The sequence below is a fragment of the Xenia sp. Carnegie-2017 genome, unplaced genomic scaffold, assembly GCF_021976095.1.
Source record: "Xenia sp. Carnegie-2017 unplaced genomic scaffold, XeniaSp_v1 HiC_scaffold_24, whole genome shotgun sequence".
Lineage (NCBI taxonomy): Eukaryota > Metazoa > Cnidaria > Anthozoa > Malacalcyonacea > Xeniidae > Xenia > Xenia sp. Carnegie-2017.
The window spans coordinates 5,424,844-5,436,774 of record NW_025813487.1 but is presented as its reverse complement, the minus strand read 5'-3'; the positions used below and the strand labels follow the sequence as shown (position 1 = coordinate 5,436,774).

The window sequence follows — 11,931 nt, the reverse complement described above, 5'->3', positions numbered from 1 at the left end:
TCAAATTTGCATTTTAAGACGTTTTGTGTTAATGTGAACTGTTTTAACACGGCAGTATCATTACATGTATATAGATGTAGATATTCTATGTCATTACATGTATGTAGATGTAGATATTCTAGGTCATTACATGTATATAGATGTAGATATTCTAGGTCATTACATGTATATAGATGTAGATATTCTAGGTCATTACATGTATGTAGATGTAGATATTCTAGGTTATTACATGTATATAGATGTAGATATTCTAGGTCATTACATGTATATAGATGTAGATATTCTAGGTCATTACATGTATGTAGATGTAGATATTCTATGTCATTACATGTATATAGATGTAGATATTCTATGTCATTACATGTATATAGATGTAGATATTCTAGGTTATTACATGTATATAGATGTAGATATTCTAGGTCATTACATGTATATAGATGTAGATATTCTAGGTCATTACATGTATATAGATGTAGATATTCTATGTCATTACATGTATATAGATGTAGATATTCTAGGTTATTACATGTATATAGATGTAGATATTCTATGTCATTACATGTATATAGATGTAGATATTCTAGGTTATTACATGTATATAGATGTAGATATTCTAGGTCATTACATGTATATAGATGTAGATATTCTATGTCATTACATGTATATAGATGTAGATATTCTATGTCATTTCATGTTTGTAGATGTAGATATTCTATGTCATTACATGTATATAGATGTAGATATTCTATGTCATTTCATGTTTGTAGATGTAGATATTCTATGTCATTACATGTATATAGATGTAGATATTCTAGGTTATTACATGTATATAGATGTAGATATTCTAGGTCATTACATGTATATAGATGTAGATATTCTATGTCATTACATGTATATAGATGTAGATATTCTAGGTTATTACATGTATATAGATGTAGATATTCTATGTCATTACATGTATATAGATGTAGATATTCTAGGTTATTGCATGTATATAGATGTAGATATTCTATGACATTACATGTATATAGATGTAGATATTCTAGGTTATTACATGTATATAGATGTAGATATTCTATGACATTACATGTATATAGATGTAGATATTCTAGGTTATTACATGTATATAGATGTAGATATTCTAGGTTAGTGGGTGTCCTGAGAACAAATGTTGATGTTGATTCTAATGTGAACTGTAATTTGAACTTTTAACAAAGAACAGGCTTTATTTCATTTTTCAGGATTTATGGCGTTTGATTTTAATAAAACAAAAAGATAGGCCTTATCAAAAAAGGGGAGCCATGAAATTTTTGTAATTTGTAGTATGTAGATATCTGACGTCATGACCTGAACATTATTTTGGTGATACAAATACATTTTAATGTCGGAATGAAAAAAATTTTCATAAAATACAAAAACTCCACATGATGTCGTAACGCAAGCAATTTTTTAAAAGGGAAATACAAAGAATCCATTTTTGTGTTTCACTTACAAAAAGTGTTTGTTTCTTGAGAATAAATGTCTGTAGAAAGACATGGTAAATAATTCAAACGGATTACTCAAAGCACCAAAAGTTTTGGATCATATATACCATGAATAGTCACGAAAGCCTGAACATCTCATCCTACAAAATTGTTTGGAGTGATCACGAATATTCTCTTATCGATTTTGTTCATCAATTTTATCCGCTTCCTCAAATGGTTCAGGTATTTCGTCTTCAAGTTTTTAATTATGTAAACCATTTGGCTGTTCAAGAGCTGCATGCTATTCCTGTATTATATCGTAATGTTAACTGTTTATTTCGTGAACTGTATTAATCATATTTTAATCATAATTTATAGCAATTGTAGTTAATATAAGGCAGACTGAGTACTTGTTATGTCTGCCATGATTTATGATTAGTCGCTCTATGTATAAATATATGTCTTCAAATAAGTATTTTCAGGACATTCACATGGCAAACGAAGCGGTGTGAAAAATTGTGTTTAAAATTTTAGCAGCAAGCTCTTTGCTTAAAATGGCACGCCAAAATAATGGTTTATTCAGCACACTATTTTATTCGCTCTATGGTGCATAGAGTGTTCGGCTTATGCACTTGACCAGTTGCGCATCTATTCTCACTGGCTTTTAGCTTTAAGTAAATCAATGGTACTATTTGAATGATTTTTCAAAATGTTCTAACGAAAGGATAACTGAAAACCATGACCAGCCGACAATTGAAAGAAGTATAATATAAAACAAATTCCGAAGAAGCAAGATCTTGCTTCTTCGAAAGGATGACTGCATTTCATACATACATAGGCAGCAATTGTAAACATTTAGGTATACTAGTTTAAATATAATACATACATAGTATGAACACAATATCTAACCACTAGCTCGTGAACTGAAAAAACTTTTTCTTGAGTATTCATGTATACCAAATACGCAAAAGTTGATTTCTTTTAAACTACTTTTTTTCAAACGCAGATTAAGCGCGGTTTTTGTGGGAGCTGCAAAGAAACGTCGTTATCCAAAGGAGATGTTCTCCAAATGCATGTTCTTAAAGAAACTCAATGTTTTTTGGCGCAAACAGAAGATGGAAAAGATGTTCAAATTCCATTAAACCTCTCGGAACAAGTTATCGAGTGTCAAAAACAAAGAAGTATTTTGAAATATGAAAAATTTTTAGATGACGCGACATTACCACAGGTCTTAAAAAATATGTTCCCTGACAAATATGACAAAGTTTACGTTCAATCCAACCTTAAAAACTGTCTGAACAACAACGAAATTTATCGCGCCGGAGATAGTTTAGACGTTGTTGAATTTGATATTTCAAGAAAGCATTTGGTTTGTTTGAACAAGGAAAAATATTATGTGAGGTTTGATATGCATCAACTGATCCATTTAAAAGTAGCAGATGTCACCATGGATTTAATGTTTCTTGCTGAAGTACAGGAAAGATTCAAGTTACCTGTTTTGGTTCGCTTTGAGCCACAGACCAAATTTAAAAGTTTCGTTACACTAAAGAAGGTCGTCACATTGCAAACTGTTATAGCCTCCAGGTGGCAGGAAGATAGCAGAATAATTTTGACTTTTCCTGCTAACCTCGACATTTCCTTGGTCCCACCCTCCGAGACCACAATAAATGATCCAACGTACCTTCAGTTCTTGGATGGAGTCCATGGACGCTTGAATGTTGATAAAATTAAAGGAATAATTGGACCTTGCGAGGTATATTTTTGCCTTAATATGTTTCTTTTATGTGTAAAATGGTAGAACTAAAGCATCAAAGTCATGAATTTGTTTGGCTACTTGGCATTGTTACTGTCTTACACTACGTTTTTATGTATGCCTTTACTGTAAAAACTGATTGGTTAAAATAACCATGAAAATTGTTTACCTCAGATGCATTTAACCACTTTAACCAATATTTTTATGGTTTCTTTAACTATTCATATGGTTATTCATTGGTTAAAACCAATCAGTTTTTACACTGTTGTTATCCTTCACCATAAATGAGGTACACAAAAAACCCTGGGAACGAGTTTATGTATTACAATAGTTAAAAATGTTTAAACATGCATGATCTTTCTGGCGTTTTAATATAGATGATGCATGATTTTAGCTTTTTGATAAAAGTTAAAGGAGCTCTTTTCTTCAAGCTAAATCGTGATGTTGCCATACATACGGTGCAAATGTATAAACGATTTTTGAAGCAATTGTGTTTCATTATTTTCACAGATATTTGATGCTGGCAAAACGTGTGCTGTTAGAGCAATACCTGTCGGAGAGTTTCTCCTGAAGAGGTCGAAAAAGAACAAAAATGGAAGCGATGATGTTGGAGAATCCTTGGAAGATGTTTGAAATTCAGTGGCGTAGCCAGCCCGCAAATTTGTCGTGCTATGTTAATTTTTCTATGTTCACTCACTGTAAAAACAAAAGATTTCTAAAGAAATGAATAATGATAATGATCTAAAATTTACATAGTAGGACCAAAACTTGAGAGCTGGTTTCCCCACTGTTGAAATTTTCTATGTATATTTCCAACGATGTCATTTTTTAAAGATTTTATTATAATGTCTCTTTCATTATTGTCATAAATGACAAATTGACAAAGCTCCATGGTGGCCAGCTTGGTGTATACAGAGCGCAAATCTCGGTTTTGGCTCATTTTATATTAGTTTGGCAACAAAAAATCTTGTTTGCAACCTTTCTATTTTTGGGTCATTTTTGCTTCTATTTGAGTGAAACACATAAATTGATGACAAAATAAATTCACAGACAAAATTTTTCATTCATTGCTAAATATGACGAGCAAAGACTGGGGAGGAGAACACCAGAAATAATATGACTCAAATTTGACGTTATACAAGTGAACTCTCTAAAAAACCGGTACGATAACTTCGCCGCCGTATATTATATTGCGGTTTGTGGAAGACTTTTTCCGGAAATGTTGTTCGAAACCGGCAGCCCTCCATATTGTTATTAGAATTCAAGCAAAATAATTCAATTATTAAATATTTCCATAGAAAATACAAAATAAAATGAGATCCGTCCCAAAAAATGCTTCACCCTGTCTTCAAGCCAATCTCGAGTCTGGCTTCTTTTTGGCCAAATTGGCTACTTTTTATCTACTTTTTCTGGGTTATCTCGTGCCCAGACCACCTGGTAATTCTGCCAAGCTCTCAAATTTGTTTATCACGTGTATTGTAGCAATTGTACTGTTCACGTGTGCTGTTCACGAGTACTAAGTTCTATTTTATTTTTATAACATAATATCTCCGACACGCTTTGCCATGAATGTTCATGTCAAAGATATACGTTCACTTCTCAGACAGACATCCTGTATAACTTCGGTCAACTGTAACTCAAATGTAACACTTTACGTTCACAAGCATAACTGTCTCAACTTAGCTATTGCCTTTGATCATTGGTTTTTCAACTCTGAATGTTTTAGTTGTTCCTGTTTGATTGTCAGTGGCGTAGCCAGCCCCGCAAATTTTGGTCCACTTATATGTAAATTTTAAATAATTAACATTATTCATTTCTGTAGAAATCTGTTGTTTCTGCATTGAGCGAGCACAGAAAAATTAATATAGCAGGACCAAATTTGCGGGCTGGTACGTCATTGCCACTGATATGTATAAAACGGGATAACACACTTAGTGCTTGACTTGAAGTCGAGTGGCGGCCATATTGAACTATCCATTTCTAGTATATATTTTATAATCAATTTTCATCCTATTTCTTATTTTTGTTATTTTCTCTTTTAGATATCATGCCAAATCCTTTATTATGATTTCTGAAAGAGAAAATAACAAAAATATAAAATATGATAAAAATTTATTATAAAATATATACTAGAAGTGGATAGTTCAATATGGCCGCCGCTCTCAAAGTTGGCTTCAAAATTTTCTTGGCACCAGAATTAGATTGCGTTATCCAGTCTTTATATATATCAGTGGCCACTGCTGACTGTTCCTTTTCAGCAATTTCTCCACCCGCAATTTTTGCAACTTTTGCCTCTATGCTTTTGGGTTGAACTCCATTGTATCAGGGTTCAATTGTGGTTTATTTATATTATTTTATCGAAAGTGAAATAAATTTCTATAAAAGGAAAATAATCAAATTTGGAAGGTTTTCGTGTAGTGCAAAAAAGTTTAAAGCAAAGAACATAAATTTTTCAATACTGGGACTATGCCAAGATTTCACTTCTGTGTGATGAGGATAAAAAAACCAAAAATTTACGGCCGCCGAGAAGGACAACGTTAATTATATAAATGTGACAATTTGTGGTGGAATGAACGAAATATTAAAGCCAAAGTTTTCAAATTCGATGATTGCTCTTTATAGCTGTTGGCACTCATTACTATTCCATCTGTCTTCTGTGACAAAAAATCTTTGTGAATAGAGAGTAATCAGAAATAAACTTTCACGTGAAAGGTTTTCCTGTATTGTGAGAATTAAAGACACTCAATGAGCATAAATTTTTCAATACTGGGACTATGCCAAGAATTCCATTTTATACGACAAGGAATATTAACCATAAAATAGCCCTTTCTTTCATTCTAGAAGACTTGAAGTTTCAATTTAGTGATCGGAAAATCAAATTAATCATTATAATGTAACATTCCTATCACCATGGAAACGCTTATAATTATTCATATTTGGCATTCGCTGTTTTGATTTGGATCGATGACCAAGATCCTGTACGCGACTTTAAATGAATGGATTTCCTTGTAAAGTTAGTTATCCTGCGAGCAAAACCTTGGTAGAGAAACTTTGGCAAATGGCTTAACAAACTTTGACGCTGTTATTAATTAGTGAAATATCAGGCAAATATATTTTATTGACGATTCAAAGATTTATATTTATTTAACATGCAAGATGTCTATGCATGATTAAATTCCCAAATGCTTTAAACGCTTTCACTCAAACGAGCAAAACTGTTCTGTTCTTCTAAAATTTTGTTTCCTCTCAAAAAAGTTCACTTTTTTTTGTATTTGTAAGTGAGATTTTACAAAATATGAAATTTTTGAACAACCTGTTCAGCAGAGAGTTTATATTTTCTTTCAGCGCTCTGTAGCATTCCGTGTTGCCTAGTGTTGCGTAGGAAGTAAAGTAACTATTATTTTTTAGTGTCATCACTTTTGCGAAAGCGATGATTTGAATCGAGTCCTAAGCAGAGAAGGAAACTGACATCGATAATCTTAGTGAAAGCAACGGTCGAAGAATTCTTTAAACAACGGCAGATAGAATACATCAAAATAGAAACGTCATCAAAAATGGAAGACGAAATGCTAAATACGTTACAATGGACTGAAGATTCATACTCCTTAAGAAATTTTGTTAACGTTTTTTCACTTCCACAAGTCGTGAAAGTTATCCGTGGTTATAATGGCGGTGAACACAGCGCTACCTGCATGTATGTTGTCCACAGTCATCGTGGCAAATCATGCAGGCGTTGTGGCCACAAACAAAACATTTAATTCTAGAATGCTCATCAATATCTTATTCTTTAATCGACCCCCTGACAAGGTTTCATTTTGGTCCGTCTACTTCCTTTCTTCCCTAATTCCCTAAAGTTAACTTCATTCACTGAATATATAACTGGGAAAATAACTGTTCTGTTTTCCGAGTGTGTGATGCGATTTATGTTAATATGGCGCATGGTAAGCAGATTGATGCTTCTAAAATTGTTGTTGACGAAGGACGTTTAGCTATGATTTCTTTAGTGCTTGGGGAATCGTGGCCGTTGTATGGCAGCGAAATCCTACATTCCTGCAAATATATTTCAATGGACAAAAAATCTGTGGCCATAAGGCGCCATACTATTATTTACTTTATCATAAACAAATGTTTGGGGCTTTTCAGTTTATGATCATTGATCATTCAATCATTGGACAGTTATACTACATATTGTTTAAGATTTGCGAAAACTAACATTGATTACATGAGAAGCTGTTTACTATAACCTGTGATTTTGAGTTGTCATATCCATGAAGCTTTTTATTTGGACAATTTGACTGGAATGGTATTAAACCTGAGTATTTCACATACATGAAATGTTGTCCCATGTCACACATTGTCCCCTTTTCTAACTGAGCACCTCATGTAGAAATGTAAAGGTGTGTTAATCTACGGCTCATACCAGATTGCTTGCCATAAATTCCAAAGGGCTATTGATGTATGAAAAGCATTTTCTATAAAGTAAAAATGTCTTTCTATGTATGCAGATAAACCTTGAAATTTGGCAAAACAGCAAAGTATTTTTCATGATCGCTAAGTAATTTCTCTGATGATCATTATAATTTCTAAACTAAATTATTTCAGATTTACATTTAAACGAGCTTTGATCCTATGAAAAGATATTTATCATAACCAGTAAGCATGACACATGAACCAATTTTAACATTCGTGTAATTATATAATTAAAGACATGTTGGTTACATTCTGTTTGTATTTGCAAATACAATGCTACTAGTGATTGCTATATAGCACACCTTGCATATATTTACAGAAGATAATAGTCTAGTGAAATGCCTAATAAACATTTATGGCATAAAGCTGTCCTTAACTGCAAATTTTCACTCTGATAGTTTTTGCTTAATCTTTGGCAGAAAAAAATTTTGAGTGTTTTCTCAGAAAGTGAATTTGCGGCACTGATGTGGAGATGGGTAAAGGGTTACAATAAACTTGCATGGTTGAAGTCTGAGCTTTTCTATATCTATGAACTGTCACTTGTAGTACCAAATTTCTAACTTAAATCATCACATAGAGGTTTGAATGCGGATCTCTAGGGGGGTCTATGCCTGACAACTTGGTAGAAATTTTTAAAGACTATATCTGTTTTTGAATAGCATGATTGTAAAATAAATTTTACGTTCCTAGACATGCTAATGAGCCTAAATATTTGGCAAAACATTCAAGTATTGTTCACTTCATTTTTTTTTGAAAAAAACGTTGTCAAAATGTGTTGTTTTTACGCAAAAACCATGCCCACAAAACCCATTTTGTATTGCTCTAAAACGCTGAAAATGGCATTTTTAAGGCTCTGAAATACAAAGTTTCTCAGGGGAGAATGCCTCAGACCCTCCCAGGTGTGGAGCGCCTCCGACGTTTTATGACTAATGTTTGAAAAATCCTAGATCCGTCTCTGGCAAGAACGTAAGCACAAACATTGGCTACAAATTCATTTCACTAATCGACAAGCACTCTCTCATAGACCACAAACTCAGAAAACTATCTAACCGCAACAAAATTAAATTGAGTTACAGCTGCATGAACAATATGGAACATATTATCAATAACCATAACAAACGCATATTGAGAGAACCTGACAGTACTAATGACACCATAAATGACAAAAATACACAAACTAAAACATGCAACTGCCGACAGAAACAAAATCTGCCCACTTAACGGAAACTGCCTACAATCATTTGTCATCTATCAAGCAACTGTTTAACGTTTGGACACTAACACAACTAAGACCTACATCGGACTTACAGAAAACGAATTTAAGACTCAACACAGGAATCACACTGCCTCTTTCCGCCACAAAGAACTAAGAAACTCTACGGAACTCAGTAAACACATATGGACACTTAAAGACAACAACATCGCTCACGATATCTGATGGAACATTATTACTCACAGCAAACCGTACAACAGCGCCAACAAAAGATGCAACTTATGCCTGAAAGAAAAATTCATCACCTACCAACCACAACTATCATCACTCAACAAACGTAACGAACTTATCTCCTGTTGTCGCCATAAACACAAGGCACTTTTATTAGGTGTACGTTTGTACACCTAACATATTATGTAATTCTATCTTAACTATACCCTAACTTTCTCTTGTATATATAATCTAGCACATGCTTTTGTATTCATTTAATATTATCCCCTGAAGAGTGAGAAATCACGAAACAGGCTTGTCGGGATGAAAATATAGTTTTGTGTATTTTCTTCTTCTATCAATTTATATACTTATATATATGTATAAAAATAAAAGATTCTCCGGATTGTATAAAACGATTTTTATTAAGCTTTTGACTCGTTGCTTCGAGCCTTCGTTAGAATGAGGAAATTACTACTTACATGTGCTTTTTTGCTTGTAGACGTTCAAAGACTGTTCAAAGCAATACATAGGACAAACATCAAAGAAAATCGAAACATAACTCACAGAACACAAAAACGCTATAAAACGACGAGATCCGAACTCACTACCGGCAGAACATACCCACAGAAATAACCCCACATTCAACTGGACAGAAGCTAAAGTACTAAAGCTTGTTACAGTAAAGACAACGACACAATAAACAGACATATCGACATACCCATCATATACTCACAACTAAAGAAAAAGGACAAAAAACTACAAACAACTCCAAAACTACAACATTACATTCTAATAATATTAACAACGATTATATTAACAATACACCAAAACCCATGGCAACGCTTTCCACCCCATCCAATCACATTAATCCACCCGCTAATTCAATTAGACGCTCTAAGCGTCTACAAGCAAAAAGCACGTGTAAGTAGTAATTTCTTTATTCTGATGAGGGCTCGAAGTAAACGAGTCGAAAGCTCAATAAAAATCATTTAAAATTCGGAGAAACTTTTATCTTTGATGTATATATATATGTATATTTGCAACTTTAATGTAAACAGAGCGATTAAATCTTCCTACTGTTACGTGCCATTTGAGGTACGTTTTGTTTTAACTAAAGAGTTACTTTAAAGCTGGTTTGATGGCAAATAATGCAGATCGTGCATTATTCTTGTTTGGTCTAAATTCACAGCCATCTTGCCGCTGTCACCAATTTCACTCCATAAATAATTTCATCTCTCATTTTCATCAACGCAGTGAAGATTTTATATAAATTTTGCAATTGCTATTATGTAGCTACCAAACGAAATAAAAACTCAGAAGTGAGATATAACACCGCTTTACTCCTCATAACTTGCAATACACAGCTGATGAAGACTAAGCTTTTAAATTAAAATACAACGTCATACTCTAATTCACCTAGTAACGTTACTTCAGTTCCTAATCAGCGAGCAAATTTATCAAGCTAATACCATAAACATGTTAAATTATTGAATAGATTTATTAAAGAAAAACTACAATAGTAGGGTGAAAATAATGGCCTGTAATAAATTAGTCTCAAATAAATGTTCTTCCAGATCACCACAAGTCCACAACAGAGATTCTTGTGAGCAGAACAACAACTGAAAATGACTTAGAATGTCGAAACATCAGTCAGAATAAACACAACAGTCTTTTTCAACAGGACTTTACTAACCTCGACGATCTGCATCTTTAAAAATATAATGGTACTCCAGGGTTCAACCATTTGCTGTAAAAAGAAAACGTAACATAACATAACTGGAGTGGGTGGGAGGGATTGTTATATCTCACTTCTCTGTTTTCATATATTACTCAGGGCGCCCTTGCAAAATTTTCAATTACATATCAAACGCAGAAGTTTCGATATAACAATGCTGTTTAAAGCAACTTTATTGCTCTGAAACTAGAAAAAATGTAGACTTTTAGAATTTACACCAGGAATAAACCACATCTAAGCATTCAGTAAAAACTAGTCGATAATAATCTTTACGGCAATTTAACCTTTACAATACAATACATTGACTAATGCTACAGTTTGGGATACCAGATGAATAACAACAGCTGGACCCAAGCCAGTGCAGTTGTCCACAGTTATCTGAGCTGACTACCATAGTTTTCCGGAGTAAAAGACAGGGATAGTAAAACACCCTGTTAAGTTCCAGCAATGTTAAGCTGGCGACGGTCAAGAGCTGTATTAAATTGGCGCAAGAATTTTATGCACCGCAAGAATTTTTTGGTAAATGCCAAATGGGTATACTTTCTTTGTATTTACATTTGCATGAAGCGGTGCTGCTACCACTTTTGTCACATTTTTTTCGGTCGCTTTTTCACTAGATTATTTCCTCGCAAACTATTTAAAATTTTTCTCAAACTCAAGTATGACTTGAATCAATTAAATGCAAAGTGGCAAAGAGTTCAGTGGATTCTCTAATGCGAGTGTTTTGATTGGTTGTATTTTTGCCTACAATACCGCAGGGTTTGGTGAAAATTAAGACTAGAACTGACCAACTGGTTAGCCGCACTACGGTCTCACTCTCTCAACGCTCAACAGTCAACGCGTTGATGCGAGCAAATGTGCATTTATTTCAAATTACTCAGCGAAAAAGCTACAAAATAGAATTAAGAAGACGAAGCTAGTCAAAGAATTGTCTGCTTTGAATTGAAACATCCGTCTCAACGGACAGGCAATCGACACTTATTAGAGACTTAAGTGGGTATTCTACAAGATTTGAGGGTACGTTTTAAATAAGTTCAAAGTAAATTTTGAAACCATACATGGCTTCTGTCTTAGTCTGCGTGAG

General features: G+C 33.5%; 1 protein-coding gene across 1 annotated transcript; it reads left to right on the top strand.

Moving 5' to 3' along the window:
• Positions 1-1,506: 1,506 nt before the first annotated feature.
• On the top strand, positions 1,507-4,272 carry LOC124451284. Its single transcript, XM_047001907.1, has 3 exons — positions 1,507-1,706; positions 2,470-3,216; positions 3,727-4,272. The coding sequence occupies exons 1-3, from the start codon at positions 1,593-1,595 to the stop codon at positions 3,847-3,849; spliced, it is 984 nt and encodes a 327-aa protein (XP_046857863.1). The 5' UTR covers positions 1,507-1,592; the 3' UTR covers positions 3,850-4,272.
• Positions 4,273-11,931: the final 7,659 nt, after the last annotated feature.

Coding starts and splice junctions, on each gene's coding strand:
- LOC124451284 (XM_047001907.1), top strand. CDS start 1,593: ATGAATAGTCACGAAAGCCTGAACATCTCATCCTACAAAATTGTTTGG. Junction 1,707..2,469: donor CGCTTCCTCAAATGGTTCAG/GTATTTCGTCTT, acceptor TTTCAAACGCAG/ATTAAGCGCGGTTTTTGTGG. Junction 3,217..3,726: donor GAATAATTGGACCTTGCGAG/GTATATTTTTGC, acceptor TTATTTTCACAG/ATATTTGATGCTGGCAAAAC.